The sequence below is a fragment of the Oenanthe melanoleuca genome, chromosome 3 (assembly GCF_029582105.1).
Source record: "Oenanthe melanoleuca isolate GR-GAL-2019-014 chromosome 3, OMel1.0, whole genome shotgun sequence".
Taxonomy (NCBI): domain Eukaryota; kingdom Metazoa; phylum Chordata; class Aves; order Passeriformes; family Muscicapidae; genus Oenanthe; species Oenanthe melanoleuca.
Genome location: NC_079336.1, coordinates 70,257,579 through 70,281,233, shown reverse-complemented (window position 1 = coordinate 70,281,233; position 23,655 = coordinate 70,257,579). Strand labels below are relative to the sequence as shown.

Here is a 23,655-nt window from a genome sequence, read left to right as displayed (position 1 = left end):
TTATTCCCCTACCAGAGGTGGGATGACCTGCTCTGACCAGCCCACTTTCCCTGTAGACACATGTATGTGCCTGCATTTTTTTGCCTAGAGCTGGTTCTGTTGCACATTCCTTCGAGGCAGAAGAGTTACTCTATGCTGTGTCAGTGAGCTCAACAGCCTCAGGCAATGCTGGGTTCACTGCATGTGACTCTTTGAGCATATCCACAGCTTTCTATGTGTCTTAAGGCCACTGAGTGGTAGGTTACCATGTACAGCACTTGAAATAGCCACATTTTTCAGCACTTTGCACACTATCTTTCAGATTTCTCATCTTTCAGATTTCTCATTTCTCTATTAAAAGATTGGAGTGTACTTAAGCATGAGAAAAAAAATTTGAAGTCCTTATAACTGTCTCATCATCTTTTGTCTTAGAAAAGCTGGAAGATTACTTCTGAAAAAATGTGATTGATGCATCGTATGCTGTATATATATCAAAGGACTACTTTCTTTATACAATACGAGATTTTTTACAGCTGGCAGGCCAGGACACTTAGTTAATTAGGAGCTCTTGGTAAATATCTCCCTTCCTCCTTAGTAGTTCAGCTGGATCCAAGTTTTCCTATCGGCTTTGTGCAAAGCACAGTTCAGCATAATTAGAACACCAGCTGGACTGTAGATGTTGGGGTCATCTAAACTTCATAAACAGCACCTACAGGGAGTTCATGCTCTAGGTGTCATTGACATTACCATATCAAATTGAACCAAAGTAATGGATAAAAATAATTAATATTATATATACAATCCTAATGTCAAATTTTGAAAGGAATTATTATTCTCTGACTGAACTTAGTTGGGTTCCTACTGAATCAAAGGCGACTGGTCTCTTTTGTATAAAAATACTTTGTCCTCTGAATTCCTTAAGTTTTACTAATTTTTCCAGTTAAACTTTCCCGTTGCAATCTGGGCTAAATTTAATTTTTTTTTTTGCAAACACCAAAGTGCCAATCTATTATGAGCTGTTTGAAATCATGTTTTCTATTTCAGTTGACCACTTGCTTGGACACAATGCTGATTTCATCCTTTGTCTGCTGTGTTTCTTTTTCCCTTGTTCCTCCTTCTTGATGAAAAAATGAAGGCAAACATAGCCACATCTGTGTCTCACATGTTTACAAGTACATTTCATTAGTTCTATGAGTTGTCCAGGATTTATGTGTAGCATTTTGTTCACTAGGTGCAATTGTCAAGAGGAAAAGTTTAATCCAATAGGGATAACAAAAAAAAAATCACTTACTTGAACATCCTATAAAAATTATTTTCTTTAAACAGGTATTTTGACCCCAGTATTAACAGGGTATACAGTTCTCTTGGAGCCAAGCTCATGGTTCCAGCCATGCATCACACAGTGTTTCTGCAAAGTTGGCAACTAAATTGAGGAAAGAGATGAATGTGCAGTGCAGTGGCTGGACATGTAAGGTCCAGGAATCGGGCTTTAATTTGGAGTTCCCTGTGTGGCTTGGTGAAAAGAAGGCACACTGCTGTGGTGCTGGCATTTCTGATGTTTAGAAAAACAGGGCTTGTTCTTCATCCGAGTTGTTTTTACTTTTGAAGTTCATTAATTTCCCTGACATAGGCAGGTGGCATGGTTAAACTAGGGTTATTTGGGAAAGCAAGATTCTTCTGGGAGAGTGAAAACTGCATGGTTTATTCTACAGTGAAACCTTGTTTTGTCAAATTCCTTAGCTGCTTGAGATTTGAGCTTGGAGGCCGAGCTGGGCGTTCGGGTGAATGCTTTGTTGCTGCTAGCTCTCCTCTGTATCTGGCTGTGAGGCATCTTGCAGACAGGCTTCACTTGATAGTCACTCCGAGTGGAAGGCAGTGAGGGAAGGAGGAATGTGAGCAGATATAAACTGCTCTGATTCTTTACAGTCCACCCAAGGAAAGTTGCCCTGGGAAGCGGGTCAGAAAACTCTGGTTTAATATGAAAGGAGAGGCATGAATTTCTTATCATGAAACTGTTACCTGAATGAATCTGTTAAACCTGAACTCTTCATTTGAAATCAAATGTGGTTGTCTGAAGGGGGAGTAAAAAAAAAAAAACAAAAACGAAAAAGCCAGATTAGACCCACTGTATCTTACTCTAATTGTAATTATATAGTTGATAACAAAAAGTGAGCTCATTGTGGGGTACAGTGAATGTCTTGATGTTAAAGTTTTTCCTTTTTCTACAATGGATTTCATAAGATGCTTGACTAGACAGAAAGAGAAGAGTACCTTCTTATGCCTTATACCTTTGGTGGAACTCATAGGATGGCTAATGTTAGGATTTGTTTTCTCTCTCAGATATTTAGCTTCAGAACTTTTCCTTAGTAACATTTGTAATTTGGAGAGAGGTAGGAATTAATTGAATTAATTTTCTTGTAGCCAATCCAAAATTTGTACTTAACAGCAAAAGACTAATTCCGCAAGCCCAAGTTTTCTTCTTAGTGATTTATCTCTGTTTACAGATAAAGCAGAACACTGTAATACAGGACAGATAAAGTGGGGACATTCTATACTCATTATATTTTCAGTAGAGTCAACAGATAAATGTCTGTCATAAAAGAAGAGCAATTTATTCTGTAAAGTGTGCTTTGATAGCTAGGCATTTATATTCTCTTTCACTGTTTCCTGGTAACCATTGCCAAACATTTCAGCATAATTAATGGAATCTCTCAAATACTTGAGAGATGAAAAGTGATCCTTTTCATGTAGAAGAAAAACCCCCAGAAAATAGATTTGATAAAGTTCACTAAAAATTTATTGTAAAATTAGAATTTGGAGCTCTCATCCTCTCCCCTCATCTCAACAGATGTTTTTATCTTCAAGCATTCATGAAATTCATAGATCAAATTGATTCTGCTCCATCAGAACAACCCAAGATACACTTGATATAATAGACAAACCTAGATTCTTTACTAAGTTGAGTCCTAAAGTTGTTGACATCATTGAAGGTACTGTGTGAGAACCCCATTCCCTTTTTATTAAAAATTTAGACAATTGAATGAAACCATTCTCGTGAAAATAAAACTTTAAAATTTTAAAATTTTAAAAAAGTGACAGAAATTAAGGTTGTGCTCTGTGTTGTGAATGGAAATTGTCAGGTTGAGATAGAACCACTGAAGTACCCTATGCTTTTTCTTGCTCCTAAAAATAATGTATCTCTTTTTTTTTCACTCTTTTCCATGACATCTGAGTGTTTGATTCCCTCCAGCTGCCCTATATTTTCCAGTGTTCTCTGAATTCAACTTTATAGCACTGGAAGTTGTATTGTCTACTCTTTTAAGTCCCTAAGTGAAATACTTATATTGAATAATAGAGAAGCTTAAATGCTCAGTTTTAAATTGAACAGATTTAAAATTAGAAAATAAAATCCAACATACTTAATGTGTTTTTTTTTAATCAAACAAGAGGCTTCTCTTTTGTATATGCTGAAAAAAAGTTTTAAGCAGTGGCTTATAGTGTAGAAGAATGATAGAGTGCTGCTTAAGCATCCATTCACACAACTCTGTTGTTTGTGAGGCAGAAAGCCCCAAGACCAAAACATGCAAGGCAAAAAAAACCCCTTTATACTTGAGAATTTGACTCTTCAGACTATGAAGTGCAGTGCCTTTATCCAGCAAAGCACTGAAGTCCATGCTTTTTTTTAAGCTCATGAATTAAATTGATCTAGTGAGAAGACTCTGTTGACACACTTGCCAGACTTTTTGGAAGATGCTGATTGCATTTCGTTATGCCATGCAGGATGAAGCCCTGACTTAAAGAACATGCTGTCCAGTTCTGATGCTATTTTTATTCTGCTGGAGAAAATGTTTTAATGTAGCAATAGGAATGGTTTCTGACATTCTCTTTGTTCTGAGGGATTGCTCACAGCAAAAGGAACCCTTCTGTGGACACACAATAGCTTGATGATTAGAGTACTCAGCTGAAGAGGAAAGAACATAGGTTCAAATCCTTGATCCAAACCAGACAGAGCAGGGAATTGAACCTAACTCTCTAGTGTCAGAGATTAGGGTATTCCACTGGGATAACAGCAGGCCAGGTTTCAACTCCCTGCTCTGTCTGGTTTGGATCAGGGAGTTGAACCTCTGTCTCCTCCATCTCAGCTGCGTGCCCTCATCACCAAGTTATTTGGCCAAGATGGGATAGGGTGTTTTTCTCTTAAAAAAAAAAGAAAAAGAAAAAAAGGCATTAAAAAGCTCATTTTGCACCAGAGTAAAATATAAACTACCCACTCCTGACTATTTCCACATGATGGAATTGTTTCCTGGCCAGGCCGAGAGAGAGCAACTTCGTGGTCACATACTGAGAGTGCCAGAAGCAGTAGGAAGATATAAAACCCTTCTCTCCCTGCAAATGCAGCTAAAGATGCAGAGATTCAGCCATGTTATCCACATGGCTTTGGCAGAAGCAGAGAAAACAAAACCCCCAGAAGCCAGTTCATGTGAACGCCAGAGCTATCTCAGTGAACCACAGTTTTGTTTGGAGGAGAATGGGGGAGGAAGATGAATATTCTGTCAGTGCTGTTGGAGGTGTCTGTGTCAGAGCACAGGCTGTGAGCCTGCTTGGAACTTCAAGCAGCTTTTTTCTCCACTGGTTTCCATGTCTCTCTTCTCTCCCTTGATTTTCTCCCTGGTTCTCTCCAATTTCCATGCTTTTCTCCTCCTTTTGCTGCCCTTACCATATATTCATGTCCTTTCCAAAAAAATTGTTCTGGCTTAAGCTCTAGTCTTTGCAATGGCACACGTAATTGAAACTTCTTGTAAAATTCTCTGCAAATGTGCTTATATCAGTTGATGGAATGGATGGGTTGTAACTGTTTGCCTTTTCCTCGTAATCCACACATACATGTTGAATTTCTTGATCTAATCCTAGGCATTTTTAAAGGTTTAAGTGTCTGGGGTTTTTTGGTTTTTTTTTTTATTTTCTCCTGCTCATTACATTCTTTTTTGCCTCCTGATTTTGACCAGCAATAGAAGACCAAGTGATTTTTGACAGTCTTGCATGTGACCCCTTATATAGCTATCTGCATAGGACTTGTTTACTTCAGTCATGCAAAGTTCATAGATTGATAGTGTTGGAATTCTCAGTATTGAGTATCTGCAGGTATGGAATATGGATTTCTAGTTTTGAATAAGAGTGTTTACATTCATTCCTTTGTAATGGAAATTACCACTATGTACTATATCAGCATTGGAGTATGCATATTTACACCAAAGAATTATTCCCAGTAGAGTTAGAATGGAAATGTGGGGTGTGTGAATTATGGAGTCATTATTTCAGTTGCATTCACCAGCAGGCAAGCACTGTTGCAAAATATATGGCTGGAAGTCAGGTTAGTATACATGCCCAGCAAGGACTCAGTTTTGCTGGGATCTGAGCATTTGGGATGCTGCTGTTGTACACTCAGGTTGTATTTCCCCTATCCCCTGCAATACCCAGGGCACAAAATTTTTACATGATGTCTTGTTTCCATCTCTCTCCCTTCACTCAGCATCACAGAATAAGACACCTGAGAGCCTCGCTCATATGTTTCTATTGCTGTGTTATCAACAAATGAGATTCCATGGCCTGCTCCAGAAACTGTGCACACACACTGCTGTAACTACCTACACATGCCCAGTCTTGCAGCATGCCATGTCAGGTCAGCCTGTGTGTAAAATGGGGCCATGTTGGTTTGTAGACCATGCCTGATGTCTGGAGGGGAATGATAGGATATTTCTCTGTTTCCTGTAGAGTCCCACAGTCAGTAAGGCTGGTTTTCACATTTCAATAACCTCTTTCCTCAGCCCCTTTGGATATTACCTGTTCATCCCAAGAGTCAGCTGACTCTGGAACCTGGTTAGAATTACACTTCATGGCATCTGCTGAGGTTGACAGGGTGGGCTTCTGCACAAACACAAGGAAATGCAGTCCTTGGCATGGCTGCTTGGCATGGCTCATTAGCTGGGTACCTACCTGAGTGCTGGGCATGCACAGGGGACAGCAGACCACACTACACGCAATGAAACTCACCTACAGTCTAGGGGTCCAGTGAGGAAAATGTCCTCATAATCCTTAACAGAGTGTTATCATGGAATTGGATCTTCTTGCTGTAAAGTGACCCAAGGTATTTTGTAATCAAACCACTGTAAACTGTTTTACATGAAGTCAGCTGCATTGCATCCTTCCTGGCAGACACTTTAGAACCATAATTACATTAATCTCCATCCTTAATTTGCTCCATTGTGCTTCTGTCATTGCAGGATCTCTGCTACCAAGTGGGATGTGTTCATTTCCTCAGTGCTTACTGTAAATTGCAAATTAAGGGTGGCGCGGTTAATTCTCAGTTGCCTGCTTTTTGTGGGATTAAATCCAGTTCATCATTACTCGAGCATTTAGTTTATTATTGTTTAATGAAGAACACAGTACTGTATTTGACTTGGGGATCTGGTCTAAATAGAGGTCTATTTGCAAAGAAAAGTGGTTTAAGAACCTGCTGTCAATCCTGGAGAAGTGAGCTGGGTATTGTTGAATTAGGAGTGGACCATCATCTTTACTTTAAATAATTAGTGTCTAATTATTAAAGCCTGGGCCTATTCAGTCTGTCATAGTATGTCCACCTCCTTCAGCAGGAACTAGGGACATTTCATTCTTGTGTAATTTCACACCTTGTAAGAGTTTCTTACTGAGGAATTGTAAGTTGTATTTATTTTTTCCTTATTAGTCATCTTACAGTTTTTTATCATCAAAGGATGAGTCAATGAGATTTGAAATTATATTTGCAGAGGAAATCTATCATGTTTAATGGAAAGTATTCCAGGAAAGGTAACACGACTGGAGATCCCAAATTAAAACTGCATAAAGAGGAAGGGAGACTTTTGTGATGCCAGGTTTCCAAGGACTGTTTCATTCCATGGTGTTCAAGTAATGCTTTAGTGGTACTTGCTGACTCCTATTTCACTTCAGTTACTTCCAGGATTTCAATTTTATAAACCTCTTTTAATGACTGCTGTAAAAATCCATTCTGAATTACAACTCAATATATAGTTAATGTTCCAAGAAACGGCCATGCCTGCCTGCCATTAATTCTAGCTTCCTTCTGTGTTGGATATCCAATTTCTATATCTGTCACTTGCCAGTTATGGAAGGGAGGGAGAAAAAAGTAATCAGATAAAAGTGGTGCAAATTTGTCTCTTAATGTAAGTTCAGTACTCATAGGTATAAGCAAAATAAAGCAAGAGTAAAGACTGATACATTACATGACTGCTTGCAATATGATTAGATCTTCTGCCTCCTTTCTGCTCCTCCCTTCCCCATCTGTTTTTTTGCATCTCATTCTTTACCATCCAACAATATGCTTTCAGCCCTGGTAGCACTTAGTTTTGCATTATATGGTTCTACCACTGCTTTTATTTCCAGATTCAAGAGACTCCAGGTCACTGCACCTGTGAAAGTCTCAGTTTGTGTGCCACAGGTTGGCATTCCTCTGTACCATCTTTATTGATTCTTTTTTAAAAACAAAACAAATCAACCCCCAAAACAATGAATGTTTCAATGGTATATTTGAAAAAGGTGTATCTGGAAGGATCCATCATGTTCAAAAAGGTATCCTTGTGAAGTGCTAATCTTCCATCCATCCTGTGTTATGATTGCATAAGAATCACACAAGATACCATTCTGTGCATGGGGACTCTTAGAAAATTGCTCTAATAGGAATTAGCCTTAGCCCAACAGCTCTGAATTTCCTTCTTTTGATTTAGTGACCATTGGTTCTTAGGCTCTGAATAAAGACCTTTTTTGTGGCTTTAGATGCTAGTGGATGCTTTGAGGATTTTCAGCTTTTGCTTCCAGCGGTAAAAGTCTCAGTAGGAGATAGCCAGAAAAGTTAAAATCAACATCATTTTGTAGAAAAGGCTATATTTCACGAAGGTTTCCGAAGGAGCAGGCTGCTTAGATTAATTAAGTAATGTAAGAAACATCCCCACTAAGTCAAGTCCCCATAGTTCAATTTTTCCATCAAGAGACCAGAATTATGCACCTTATTTCTGAGGTCACTTCCATAATTACAACAACATACGTTCTTTGTAATAGCTTTTCCTTTTTAATGGATTTTGAAATGAAGGTAATTAAATGTGTTTTCTTTCATACTCCTCCTCCTGAGAGGAAACATAACAACATGATGAAAATACAAGTGAATTGGAAATAATAAATGTCTACCAAAAAATAACTGCATTGTTGCTCTCTATTGGTTCTAATTGTTAAGACTCTCTGAGTGATAATGGGGAGATTCAGATGCCTGTCATGCTATATAAAACTGGATTCCAAAATCTTTCCATTTAATAAGCTATTCTTAAAAGTGCTACTGTAGCAGTCACAGGTACCAGCTGTTTATCTCAGGTCCAGGCAGTCATGAAATACAGTATATAATACAAGAAGTATAACATTTTGAAAATCAGATCTAGTTGCTTTTCTCTTTTACACATTTTTGGGCCCCTTTCTAATTTGTTAAGCTCTCCTCTGTGTCTTAATTAGTGGGATGATTGACTTCTGTCACTGTGCCAAAACTTCAGTGAGATGCACTGTGTTTCCTCCCCTGGAGCTGGACCCACATGGTTGCATTGCAGGTCATGCTCAAGCCGAGGTCATGAGCCTCTAATGGCTACAAGTTTGCTTGTAAATATTCAGAATGTCAGTTCCTTCTCAGCTGAGATGTCTTTGGCCTCCAGAAGTGAAGTAGATATTCTGTAGGCATTGGCTGCCAAATAGAAACATCAGTTTTCTTGGATCCAGTCAAGTAGTAAAGAGGCACAACTCCTTGTGATCTGAATTTTTAGGCTTTTTTCCCTATTTGCAGTCAAATCTAGAAAGGTAAAGGTCTACAAGAGAGTGTTTAAGAATGGCAAAGAAGATCAAAGACTTTCTCAAGTTTGGCATTGATATTTGGCTAGATGGCCTCTGAAGGCATTACAGTGTTTCAATTGGTTTATCACTCCTTGTTGTCACAGTGACCTCTCAGAGCTGTTAGCAGTAAGAAATTTCCTTTTCAAAAGCCCTTCAAAGTTTCTGAAGGGAAAACCAAACTAAAAAGTGGTAATCAGAAGTCAGCCCTTTCACATTGCCTGTCTTATGCTTTGATGTTCTGATACCATTTTCTTTTTCTTGTTTAGTAATAATAGTACAGGAACTGAAATAAATGTAATGGACTGTTTTTCCTATCAACAAATGCCCCAGTCTTTGTCACTCAGTTGCCTGCAAAAGCTGCTTATAGGATCTTGTGTTTCTGCTATGAATATTATCCCTTCTTTCTTTCACATTTACCCAAAGAATAGGAGAGTAGTGGGAGTCTAAATCTATTTATAAAACAGATACATATCGAATTAATCACAAGCAGTTTAACACCACCTGGGAATAGAAGTTATCTGTCTGGGCTTCTTCAGATAACAGGGAAGAAGTGAAACATTTTAAGGGAGATTCTCTTCTATTCCAAGGGAAAAAAACCCTCAGGTAGTTGGGATGAATGCCTTCTGAATGGGTTCCTTTATACTGAGCTTAAATAACTATTATGGGTGGGACATCTCATTTCAGCAGGCTCAAGTTCAACAAATCCCCCTCAATGCACTTTGGTATTATATGAATGCCTAGGGTTGAAGGGTAGGGTCTTGGGAGAGCATCATTTGTTAACTCTTTAGTGTGTGGGTGTCCCTTGAAATTAGAACAGAAAGATAATTTTTAAATAGTAATAGAAATAAAATTAAATACATGTTAAGAACTGAAACCTGCTTCCTGCATTGTTGAGAAATAATATTTCTTTCCTGGAAGACATGGAGATCTGGGGCTAAAAAGCAATGGATCAGTTGCCCTCCTACAGCTGATATCCACTGTATTCTATTTACTTATTTTTTTAAATTTGGGTAAGGACATATGAAAGAGAATTTGTCTCTGAGTTTAACTTAATTCTTTTAAATTGTATGAATATTTAGGAGAAAAAAAATAAAACTGAAATTATAAATAAGTATTAATACCTGATGGATGTTTACAAGGAGACTGTAATAATGCCTTCAGTCCTTCTAGGATACAGAATCAAGGCAGTTTCCTCTCTTGCAGGAAGATTAATATAAAATCCCTTTTCAGGTGGCTAATCTTATCTATTGGATTCCCATTTTTACAGAAATTAACAAAATGCTCTTCTAGCCATGATTTCAGATATGTTGTAAAAGATAATCTTTCAAGACTGACAGTAGTAGATTATTATCAACCAAGCAGGGAGATCTAAGGCACTAGGGTACATATTTTAGAATGTTTATGGAAAACCTCCCCACACATTTAACTTCAAAAATCCCTTCTCAGTCCTAAAAGTAGTTATGTGTACAGAGAAATGTATATATATCAGAGATAAAAAGCATAATGATGATTCTCTGATTTCATTTTTATTATAGTTCAAATTAGGTGTTTGTGTATTCCTGTCATTTGTTGTATGTATTTGTTTGTCTCAAGTTTACTCTGGGTTACACTATCCTTAAAGCAAACACTTCAGTCTGCATTCTGAACCTGTATGTTAACCCCATGTGGTTTCACCTTCCACCCTTTAACAACAAATTACTATTTTTGTAAGCTGTCAAATCCACATAGGACAGGCAGCTACAGAAGAAACTGAAGCCTATAAACCATAGCAAGAGGCATAAAGCTCCCATAAGAGACTAGTTTTTCCCTTTCTGTATTTAGCCCAATAAGAGGGAATTATTCATTACAATCAAGCAACAGCTCCCCTAGTCTTGCCAGTTCATCCACAAATTTGTTAAAAATTAAAGCTCAGCATGAAGCCTCCAGGGTATTATTCTGAGTTAGTAACACCTGCAATGAACAGAGATTTCACTGTGGGGTAGATTGCTGTGTGATTTGCCCACATGTCAGCAAAACTTAAAATTGGGAGAGCATGAATATTTTCTCTGTATTTAACTGATGAGGATTTTGTGGGGTGTCATTTTACATTAAGTAGTAGAGTTATAATTTAAAATGTTTCACAGCAACCGATTGTGTTTGTTTTAACAGCAATTTTTCTTTTCTATGAGATTTCTATTGCTGTCAACTGCTATTGCAACTTTATGAAATACACATTTAGAAACCTTTCTTATTCTTAATGAAAATTGTCAGAGAAAGGCTTTAAACTGTGGAATTTTTTTTCTTCCTGTGATTTCTTGTGAATTTAGAAGTTGATACTTTCCCCTGCTTAGCTGTACCTCATAAATGACAAGCTGTGAGTATTTTGATCTCTGTATCTGTAGTATATGTACACTCAGCAGCTCCCTGGACAGCAGTGGAAACTACCTAAAGCAGATTTTTGTTTCTTTCAGATGTTTCAGAAATATACTTCTAAATAATGTGAAAAATTCAGGTGGAGCTCCTAAATCAAATTGTATGTTGACATTAACTATCCAAAAAAAGCACAGAGAAACAAAAAAGTCAAATTGTGTTTGCTCCACGTTGTGCTGCATTTTTACATGCTGAGGTCTTATTTTTTGCATTTTCCACAAGTCCTATATCAATTCACAACTTGTGTTTGGAGCAGAATTAGGCTCCTGGCTGAAGTTGGTAATAACAGCTCCAACACGAAATGAATAAAGCTCATAACATTCAAGATAGGACTACATGGGGAGCCTCAAGCAGATTTTTACCTGTCCTTAGAAGGGACAGCTCTGGCCCAGAGTTCTGTCCTTGCTAGCAGGAGGTAGCACTGAGCTCAGGACTTGGTTGCTTGATTCATCCAGGTTGGCAAGCTGACACAGCTGGATGTGCCTGCTCTATAAGAACTGCCTGGCCTCTGCCTGCTCATCTCTGGACAAATGAGCTTTTGTGGCTTGCAAAGTTATGTGGCCTCATTTCAATCACAAGTGCACAATTTACTTTCATGGCTGGAATGCTGGAAACTACTTTGACAGCAAACTCTTTGCACTAGAGAATATGTTCTGAAGGGAATATGCTGGTACAGTTTTCTGTCTTTCCCTTATTAATATCTTGCCACTCTTGTAACTTTTGCTCCTTCCTGAGAAAATTTAAGTGCTTGCCTCACTGAACTCAAACTTATAGTCATAGCTGCTGGATTGTTTGACTTTGGGTTTTTGGGGTTTTTTTTCAATTATTTTTTCCCTTTTTCCAGTTGTGACAGGAAAAACCCACAACTGGTTAAAGATTAAGGAGAAAGGGACACGACATATCTAACAGAGTGACAACTGCTTTCATATGTGTACTTTTAGTGCAGTGAAACTTGCCTAATTGAATTTCTTTTATATACCTTTTACAGTTACTGGAATAAAATATCCCTGATGCCAAAGGCAAGGAACTCATAACTACACGAATGTGTTAGACAATAATATCTAGTGGGTACTCCTGCTGTACATAATAGCTGAGTTATTCTTACTGCAACACAACCAAGAGCTAATATAACACAGGTTTATTTCCTTGGATCAACATGCAATGCATTAAAAAATAATTTGCTGGGCAAGATGAAGCTTTTCAGGCTCATGCAGCTCCAGAGGCTGCTGAGAAATGTAATAAAATACCAAATCCCTACTGACTGACTAATCTTCCTTTTCCACAACACTTGAGAGTATTTCCCTTTTTCACTTTAAAACAGAGCTATAGTAAGTGGCTTCCAGCACAGAATAGTCTGTGAAAGTCCTGCCACGGGCTCTAGCTTCAAGCTTGTAATCTCCATGTCACTGATCATGGATCATCCTATACTTTAACTCAGCTGTTTAGAGGGTTAGAGGAAGACCTGGTGTTTGGCTCAGGGCTCTAGGGAAGAGGAGAGGAAGCAGGTGTATTGTATAAGCAAACCTCCATGTGTCAACATCCATGAGCTTGTCAGAGGAATTTATCTGCTCCAGCTGTGCTGCCTGAAGAGGGGATCTTTCAGTATATATTTATCTGACATATTATGTGTCTGAAACATGCTGTCAGTTTCTTTCAGAGAGGAACTTTGTAGCATAGAGGATGTGGTTATGAAGATGATCTAGCATGACTGTAGGATCTGACAGTATGAACCAAAGTACCAACTAGCAGCAGCTGATTGGGCGAGGTGCCGTGTAGTGCTAGGTAACCCCTGTCCAAGAGGAAAGGGAAGGACACAAGGAGATGACTGTCATTTCACAGAGAGGAAAACCAGTGCACTGAAAGCACATGGGTCGAGAAAGCCAGTGGAAAGTAAGAGGAGCAAAAGTGGAAATCTGAAATAAGTATTGTCAGCTTCTAGTCCATATTTCTGTCTTCTGCCATATACAAACTTCTATTGCTTCAAAGCTGTTTTCTTTAAAATGTGACATCCATGTTAAAGACACCTGAAAGGAGGAAAATAATGGCCAAAACTGAAAAAAAGGGACTGAAGGTACACAAAACAGATTCACACTTGCTTCAGTTCAAAAGGTTGTTTGTTTATTCCTGTTCTGTTACAGATATGTACCTGAATTAAAATGCTTGTCTTAGAATTATGTTATGACCATGCCCACAATTTACAGAAATTTTTGTACAGGGAGTAATATCTATCTCAAAGTCTAAATTATTGTTGGAATAGAAATGTTGTAAAAACAAGCAATAAGAAAAGAAAAATCTGATTTTCTAGGTTGTCCTGGGGCCAAGAAGAATGAGTTCCTGACGAGTGTTTTGGATGCATTGTCCACAGACATGGTGCACGCAGTCTCTGATCCATCACTGTCTTCTAGCCGGTGGGTTTCAGATCCTTTTTGTGTGTCTTTAAAAGTGAACTGAGTGTTGAGGGCTTTGAGGACCCTTCAAAAAGGGTGAATTTCCTATCTAGGAGAGTTTACTTCAAAGTTACCACTGTGGACTAAACAGAGATAGACTTGACAGATGAATTCTCAGCAGCACAGCTCAGGGTTTATCTGTAGCTGCTGGCACAATGTGTGTCCATCTTTGTTCTGCTCTCAAGACTTTATTTCTTGAATGTGTGCTACCTTCCTGATTCATATTCTTCCTAGTTGCTTGCAAAACAGACCAATACTATCAACAGTCACATGCAGTGTGAGTGCTGTCAACCTTAGGGCATGTGCAGGTCAGGTACTTATCTGAGGAGATAGCATTTATTTTTATAGCTTATCCTGTAATTCAATACATTTAGGTGCTGTAGCTCTAAGACAATCCATCATGGGTTGTGATTGGAGCTTTGGTATTTGGTGATGCTGATTGTTGATCAACTTCAGTTGGTTACTTCACACAGTGATGCAACTATTCTGAAATAAAGGTATTAAATATCTGAATTAAGACTGAATTATCTTTTTTTCTTGTTCCAGTGTTTCTGAGCCTGATCCAAATCATACTCTGGAAGAGAGAGTCGTCCACTGGTATTTCAAACAGCTAGATAAAAATTCCAGTGGTGATATTGGCAAGAAGGAAATCAAGCCGTTTAAGAGATTCCTGAGAAAGAAATCAAAACCCAAAAAATGTGTGAAGAAGTTTGTGGAATACTGTGATGTGAACAACGATAAGTCCTTGTCAGTTCAAGAATTAATGGGCTGCTTGGGAGTAACAAAAGAAGAAGGTAAAGCAGAAACAAAGAAACGCCATAGTAAGAACCTTTTCTCTCTGTCTTTTTCTCTGAATTCTTCAAAGCCTATGAAGTCAGATATTTATATGTGCCAGAGTAATACAAAATAAAAGAATACACCTGCAGGTTATGCAGCTGTTGCTTGGGGTAGATGGCAAGAAACTTTCTTCTGGATCACTTTGCTCCAACAGAATCAAAAACTTCCCATTGATTCCGATCATTAAATTCATTATGGTAGGAATGCTAAGAAGATATAATAACAGTCATCAAAAAGCCAGTTTAGTGTTATTACAGAACTATGTTCTGATATAACACCTGTGCTTTTTGGATTCCTGGAAGGAAGCACATGGTTGAGCTGCCTAATTAATTATCATTTCTCAAATGTGGTCGTATGCCAGACAGGTGGAATAAGGACTAATACACAGCCACCTCACCTTGCCTTGCTGCCAAACTGGTAGGAAGGGGAACAACTAACTACAAAGTATAATAGTCCCTGCAGAGTTCAATCACACAATTCCTGAAAATAGGAAAAAAAATTTAAAAATAATTCTAATCAGCAGCAGTAGATCACCATATTTTAAGTGTGGAAGAATGAATATAAGTCTTTTTTTTTTTGTCTGGCACTTTAAAATGAAGCAAGGACAATGGAGCAAAAGTTTCATTGGTTGAATTAAAGTCTAGAAAAGGAATACTGCAGAAAGACAGAAGAGGTCTACATTTTATTGATGAAGTAAATTGTCTATGGCTCACAGTAACAGATCTCTCAAAACATCTATCAATCAGATCCAGTTTATGTGCAGTATCTTTAATCAAAGTCAATGCTTTCCAGACAGTCTGCTTGTCCATGCTTTTTTTACTGCTAGGGATAATAGAGTATGTTTACCACTAAAGATTTAGTAAGTTTGAAATGCTCAACCTTGTCTAGATGCAATCTTCTAAGCAAATTTGACGTGTTAACTGGCAAGAGATGTTTTTGTTCAACTTCAGTATAACTCCTTGAAATAAGCAACATGTGTATTGAGGAAAGAAAAAAAGTAGATATGTCAATGAAGATCTGAAATATTTTATGTCATTTATTGAAATCTGTGCACTTACCCTGCTCTAAAAAATATATTTTCAGAATGAGGGCTTCAGTTCTTGAGGATAACTGGCAAACCATATTCATGATGTTTTCTTTCCCTTCCTTTAGCGGTCCCTAGGACCAACACTGAGAGCACTTCATCCAGCAGGCAGGTGAGTACTGAGGAGAGCAAGATCCCCATTTCTGCCTCTCCTGGCTGAATTTCTTGGGGTTTTAGCAGTCATCATTGCAGCTTCAAACTGCTTTAATCTGCTATTCTGCAGGGTGGCCAGAAAAATGTCTAGCAACATCCCAATTAACAAATTTTGACTTAAGTTCTATGTATGGAAAGTTAAAGTAGTCAGTTACAGGTGCAGAGCAAAAGTGCATAATTTTCAAAGTGGATTAGGCTTTCATGTGGAAGTTCCTAGGAAAGTGTAAGTTGACCTATAGGACATATGTGATAGTTTGATGAGTATAATGAAGTCCTCGAGAGTCTTCTGCATTCCTGAATGATAGCATTCCCATACATAAATGTGCACTGCTTAATCTTCTTTTAACTTTTACTTTAGCTGAATTCTGTCAATTTTCCTTTATGTCACCCTATAGACACAAACTAACATTTATTGAGATGAACAAAGTCATGCATTTCCCATGCCCTGTGAAAACCTATCCATTTCTCAAACCCCACTGCATTATTATATGATGGCTTTAAACAGCTTTTAAAGTCTTACTGCAATGAAAAGAACTGTCACTTTCAAATGCTTTTGCTGGCTGAGCCAAATGATGCTGAAGAACTAGGATTTGTATCAGTCTGCTAATCTGTGTTTGAACTAAAATTGTAGAATGACTGGAGAAAATAAAATGTCAAGTGCCCTGACAACATAATCTGTGAATTTTTTTGATAAATTTTTTTCAAAGACTTGATCTTGTTTTTCAAAATAGCACCAGTGTATATTGTCTGTGGAGGTTTGGCTACTCAAGCCGTTCAGAGGTGCAAAAGGCACAAAAGCAGAGTTTTTTAAATGAAGGAAAGGAGCAATTTGAAAAGGAGGCACTCAAGTGAAAGGCCAGGAAAATAGGTTAAAAAAGTGGGGTTTAATTTGTGTGTATCTGTTTTCATAACCATTTATTCTAAATTTTTTTTTCTGGGCAATATGGTTGTACCTTCCTAGTACTTTTCCATGGTCTTGAAAAAGGGCTTGTGAGTTCAGTAATTTGAATGGTCTAACAAAAGAGTCATCTTCACACTATTCTTACCTCACTATTGTATGAGTTAGAGGACTTAAATTATTAATGCCCACAAAAGTATCAGTATATAATGAACTGGTTTAAAAAATATTTATATAACTATATTATAAGAACAGTTCAGGTAATGCTGCACCTATAAAAATAGAAATTTGGCTATGAATACCCCAAAATCCTAGTTATGGTAAATGTCTTCCCATCTATCATAAAGCTAGATTAATTTGTTGGAAACTGAACCCCAGGTGAACCCACCCACTAGCTAAGAGAAATCTTCTCAAAGTTGCTTGTCAATTTGCTCCCTTTTTTTATCTCTTCTTTGTTTGATGTTGGGTTTGCACTTCCTAAGGCAAGCTCAACATTGGTTGTGGTTTTTACCAGAGACCTCCTACATACCTTTGATGGAATATAAAATATTCTCACAGCTAAAATAATGTGATAAGTTTATTTGTTTAAACAAGTGTTTGTGGTCTTAATTTTTCAGGTTTTCCCCACAAATCACTTATGCTTTAAACAAGGCAGCCTGAAAACAATTATCCTGTCAGAACTCCAGAGCATTCAGAGGGGTTATTTTAATTATATGATGGCAATTACTGGCACACGTGCATTACACTTGAAGTATGGGAAACCCTCTCCTCTTTCCTGTAACCTGATACTGACTTGTGGAATTGGTAATAAAAGTGTCCTTAGAGCATCTATGTTTTTCAATTTTGCCCAATAATTTTGCTGAGTCAGCATCAATTATTTTAGGAGCTGTTGCTGACAAATGATAGCCTTAAATTAAGGCTGGCTAAGAAAACCATCTGTTGGCAGTTTCACACTTGAACAATACATGGCTGCAAATGCAGAAGGTGGTTTTCATCACAGAGGTTCTCACTTGGAAGGAAGCTGCTCAAAGGAAACCACCATCTAAGAAGGCCTGATCAGATTTGCACCACTCAGGAGACACACACTCAAAAGCTTACTCTGTACTAATTTATTGCAGCAGTTTAGTTAAATATATGCTTATGTGTGCTTCAGCAGATGCTTTTTCACATATGTGGAAAAACAGCTTATTGAAAGAAAGCAGATAGAGGAACATACATAATGTGCTGACTGGGGTAGCTGTGGCTGCTCTAAAAGAGGTCAAATAGGGGATGGGTCTGATAGGACTCAGGTAGTGGCCAGGTGTATTTTTTTATTCCCTGTATATATTTATGCAGAACTCTCTTCTGATAGTGGCATATGGGCACTGCTGAAAAATAGAGGTAGAATTTTATATTGGACTAATTGCAAACATCATTAATAATGCAAATTTTCCCAACTTCCCTTCAACAGGTTTCAAAGAAGCAAGGGTGAACACCTTACTAATCCAAGGCAGATCTCTTTGACATGTGGGAGATTTCCTCACCAAAAGGCAATAAAAACAACTGTAGTATTTGCACTTTGTACTTAAAAAATGTAAATTCACTTTGTAGAAATGAAATATTTAAACTGACTTTTTTTTTTTAATCTGTGAAAAAGTAATGGCTAGTTTTGAAAATTTATCACATACAATGTATGTGTATTCTTTTGTTGTCTGAAATATGTAAAACATGTTGAAGATGTAAAAGTTTGCATTTAAACCTTTTTTTGAAAAATAACTTTTTGGCAAGCAGTAGCATAGAAACCTGATTCTATGTATTTTTGGTTTCAATAGTATGCCTTATTGTTCTTAATACTGTCATTTAAGTAGAGTTATGCTGAAAAATCTACTGTATTCTCAATCTTGTTCAAGCAGTGTTGAATGTTTCAAGTTTGCAGGACTGAGAGACTTGTGTAAATTGCTGTTTACTTGGTTTTGCAGTTTTACAGTTTTTTCATTGGTGGCAATATTTTATTTCATTTTGTTTTTATTGTAATTATTAGGCTTTCCAAAGATCATACAATGAGAATGCAACCACTAATGGATTAAAAAAACAGTTATTCTACTTGGGATGCTTATAGAACAATGTATCCTTTTATCAATTTTTGAAGTGCCTTTTTAAATAAGCTTTGGTAGGATTTTTCTCCTGTTTGCTTTCACTTGGGTTATTAACACAGCAAACCCAAAAGGAGTCAGGTGCATTGTAGTGTCACTCCAGTCTGGTTCAGCCTAAAGCATGTTTCCATGGCCAGTGCAAGCAGGAGCAGAGGTTGTGTGGGTCAGAATTGTAAACCTTAATATCATGGCAGGGAAGGATAAGCCTTTTTCCCCTACACCTGGCTACTCTTATCAACCCTTTGGTGCCCACCAGAGGAGGCACTACTCACATTGCCCCTGCCTGAAGCTTTTTCTTTGCTGACTGAAGAAACTTCTCAAAAGTTTTTTTCCATCATTTCTTCCACCCATTGCTTTTTTTCATGTGGGTGTCTGAGGGGAATAAGAACTTCTGGATGTGAATCTAAAGCAGGGAGCCCAAATGAAAAGAAGTTCTGCTCTTGAACAACTGTGAGTTCCAAGAAGCTGGGTTGATCAGTGCAGTGGTGGAAGGACTACTGCCATCGAGGAGCTGCCATGAGAAGGCAGGAATGTAGCAGCAAGCAGTGATTTCATTATGGTTTGTTAAAATAATGTGTAGGATCTGACATGTGACCAGCTACTCACAATAGCACCCTGCTTGAGCTTGTACCTGGAAAAGCTTTTTGTGAATCAAAAGGTGCCATTTCAATTCCAGCATATTCTGAAGTGATTTGAAGCAATGGATGCAATGGAATTGTATTCCAGAATTTGTGTACTCTAAGCTCTGGCAACAGGAGAAACCAAGGCAACTGTGTGTTTTCTTGTATTTTTGTTTTAAAAAGTATTTGTTATTCTTTTATAATGTTAAACTTTGAAATTAATCTTCTTTATAGATTAAAGATTAGTATGTTATCAAACTGTGCTGGTGGCTTTTCTTTTGCAACACAGAGAGGCATGTTTGGAAGAATACACACAGTGATGATTTCACCACTGCTTTGAGCTGACAGGAAACCTCATGACCTCACACTGTATCCATCTTCTTCCCTTGCCTTTACTGAATTCCCTTTTAAGATCAGTCATGTCTTAGTCATACCATTGCTTCCTCAAATTCTCTGTATAGCTTCGACCTGGTCTCTTGTTTCTGCTTAGGAGAGTGCAGTGTGGCATAGATAGAGATGACACCTTTTCCCCTCCATGTGATGTGAGCTGCAGGGCAGCTTTCAGCCTGGCTGGAAACAATGAGGAGAGAGAAGGAAGCCCTCAGAATTCACAGTGCCTGGTTAGGTGGTCACAGTATGGTTAATAGCAGGATTTTGTAAGGAGCGTTTGGTTCCATCACTATGGCCTTTGGAGACAATGTAAATGTAGACTACCAAATATTTTGCCATGTCTGTGGTTTAAAAATTTAAATATAAACTGAGAGGTTATGTAGGGAGGCAGATTTGAACTAGCAATGTGATTATATAATGAGTAGCCTGAAACAGTGGTCGAAGTGCAAGTAAATGCTAAGGTGTTTTTAGGCAAACCAAAGATTTCTACAACATAGTGTCATTTAATAACTCTACAATGACTGAAGCATGAGGTGTTTCCTCTTTGTATACATTTCTGTGTCATCATTTTAATGATTGATGTCATTTTCCAGTGATTGGAGCACTTGAATATAAATAGTACTGACTTCTCATACTGCCAGGTAGGGTCCAGATCCCTAATGGAATCATACTTGCAAGCTTGTTAAATTCCCCTTGGCTTCCTGTATAACCCATATGTCCACAGGATGTTTAAACTGAGATAAATGTTCTATTTGTAACTAGGAACAGCCTTGATACCAAAAAGGAATCCACATGATAGGCCCTTAGGCTCACACTGCAGTGTTTATTATTTACAAAGTAATTAATTAGTTCTAGTTTTTATCCTACTCCATGTGCAACAATTTAATTTCAAATTTAATCCTGTTACTGAAAAAACAATTTATAATCTGCTTCTTGTTGAACAATATTTGTTCTAGTTCCAGCTATTGCTGAATATGTTTGTTTAGAGCTTTTATAAGGTTTTAAATAGAAGACTATAAAGTTTGAAAAATGTGTATGAATTCAGTGACTTGTTCACCCTGTTGCAATGTCCATTAGTTAACAGGCCAAATAGTGAGAAATATTTCATATTTTGTCAACACTTTGGAAAACTTATTCATTTTGTTCCTATCCCTACATTTAGGCCAATTTCATAGTTTAATTTTTGCCAAAAGCACTTAATTGTCAGTCTTCTCCCAGTCTAACAAAACACATAGCTTTCAGGTGCTCATTTTGTAGAATTGGGACCTTGGTGAGTGCTCCAAATCACAATTTCTCTTGCTAATGTAATTTCAGATATTGAAAGACAGAAATAGAGAAATTTTAACAATAATCACCACATATGCAAAAAAGAATACACTGCACTTTTTAAATTTAGATCATGCTTTTGTCCTTCATAAGTACCATAAGCCAATGGAGAAAGTAGGCATTCCTAGAAAGCTGGAAGGAAGATATAAAATACAGATCGATTCATTAAAGATATTAAAGTGTTTCCAAGATTTGATAGATGTAATTAATATTTTTTATGTAGTAATAAAAGATGGATTATTGGAGGTTAAGGAATCATTGCTGTCAAATATAATATAGTTGTCCCTTTAAAATATTTTACACTGGTGTATTATATAGCTAAGTTATAGAAACTAGTGTTTCTAAGAATCTTTAGTGCTGAAAGGTTTATTGCTTTTATTTCCTTTAGGATGGCAAATTGATGTAATTTGGGAGTAATTACTTTGACATGAAATAGGAACTAAGTTTATTAATGTCTGAAACATTAGAATGATTGTAGTAAATCATTGATACAAACTGTACTCTTTGTCCAATATAATTGTTTCAGTTCAGATTTTATAAGTAAAATCCTGCCCTTTGTTTAAAAAGCCTCAATAATACATGTTATTTTTCTCTTTAAACAAAAGCTCATGTGGAAAGCATTGAGAACAACATATTTCCCTAGAACATCCAGTGAGGGATAACAGAGAGAGGTCTATTTATGTCTAAGTTAATGATAGAAATATAGGCAGTATTTTGCCTCTGCTACATCCACCTTCATTTTTCCGTTATACACTTTGTCCTCTGACTCATGGTACACAAAGCTTTTTCGGAAGTAAAGATAATGAATTTTGAGTCCATTCTGTGCATAGGAACAATCTTTTACATATAATAGAGTCCTCTGAGTTGTCCTGTCTCTAGATACTTTCTTTACTTAACATCAATGCCATGCATGGGATTTCTTGCCTCATATCAAATTCAGAATCCTTCTTTGCACAGGCATGGGATCCATTCTTGTATCCCTGAATGGGTATTTTATGAAGAAAACCACTCATAAAAGATCAGCACACTCTATGGGATTATAGGTGGACAGCTGCACTTTTTAATTAGGTCACTAATAACAGTTAATAAAGATTTATAAAGCCCACTCAGTATGTGAAGTGAATCCATGAAGTTGCCTTTATTTTCCAAGTAGTCAGTCAGGAAACGAAAAAGAAAAAAGTGGTGAATGAAGCTTCCAGTGAGAAATATTGTTCCACTAAACCATGACTGACTGATTTCATGTGATTGAGGTTTACTGTGAAATTTCACTTTTAAAAGAATTTTTTGGTTTAGTGGTTATTTTTATGTTGGAATTTCTTTTCCTTTAACTAACAAGCATGAAATGTCAACATGGAAAAGTGACATTTGGACAACTAGTTTGTCACAAAATTGGATATTGCGAAAGGTAGCAGCATTCTTGCTCTTCCACCAACTTAAAAAAAAAAAAAACAACCAAATTTTTGATAGAATTCAGGTTTCCAAACAGTTTTTCATGCTTCGTCTGAGTTTTTGAGCTCCTTGCCACCCCTGTGTGAGGCAAAGAAAACTGAGACTGGGGCTTGATGAATGGTTGGATTTAGCACTGAATAGATATGAAATGTGAAGAAAACTGAAATATGGGTGAGGGGATTTATACTAGTTTGTATCTATGCAAAACAGTTGGAGCAGTGTGATTTATATGCAGAAATATAAGGGGCACTGTTCCAGCTTGCAAAACAAGCCTGCCACGGGACTGATTGCAAACATACTCAAAACCTAAAATGTTCTACAATTGTTTACAAATGTTTTACCAGTCATTTCACTCAAAGGCTGGTGTGAACTAAATTCCACTTTGACCACTACCCAAGGAGTACCTCTAGCTCTGTTGGTTTGTAGCTTCCCAATTAGTTTTCCTGAATCCACAGCTTGGGTATGTTCTTCTGAGACCCCCCAGGCTGTGATGCCAGTGGGACCAAGACCCAGGACAAAGAACACAAGGATAAACATGGTGAGAGATACTGCAGAGGACAGGATATTACTCCACAGCTCAGATTTTTCTACCCTGGTGGGCTGTGATCAACTGAAAACTCCTGTCCTGTATTATCAGTGATAAACCCTAAATTCCTGCTTCTTAAATCCATCAAATCCATGCTCAGAGTGAGAGAACATCCTGCTTCAACTGAGTGGGAGTCAGTGTGAGTCACAGCTACTGGGCATTTGAGAGATGCTATGACTCCTCAATAGATGCATGTGCTCAGTTAACTCCCATCACTTAATTCCTCTTTCTGCTCAGCACCATCTGATGGAGCAGTGTCTGCACACATTAGTTCTTCAGTGCTCTGCAGGAAGGAGCTGTCTTCTCAGCCAGAATCATAGTTCTTTATATTGAATTCTCAGCATTGAGGAAGGAAGATTTTTCTGTAGCTTACTGTTACCCAGAAACCTGAATTGTCTCACTGCTGCCTTACAGAGGTTTCAAGAA

General features: G+C 37.5%; 1 protein-coding gene across 4 annotated transcripts in view; it reads left to right on the top strand.

The window, feature by feature from the left end:
- Positions 1-19,736, top strand: part of SMOC2 (SPARC related modular calcium binding 2) — a 131,339-nt gene extending 111,603 nt beyond the window's left edge. For 2 of the 4 annotated variants that reach the window (XM_056488282.1, XM_056488284.1), the window contains exons 10-13: positions 13,613-13,715; positions 14,301-14,548; positions 15,744-15,787; positions 18,177-19,736. In XM_056488282.1, the coding sequence (XP_056344257.1) occupies positions 13,613-13,715; positions 14,301-14,548; positions 15,744-15,787; positions 18,177-18,197 (416 nt within the window). In that variant the 3' untranslated portion in view covers positions 18,198-19,736. Of the gene's footprint in view, positions 1-13,612; positions 13,716-14,300; positions 14,576-15,743; positions 15,788-18,176 lie in introns of all 4 variants that reach the window. The other 2 variants (XM_056488281.1, XM_056488283.1) reach the window with 1 other exon arrangement.
- Positions 19,737-23,655: the final 3,919 nt, after the last annotated feature.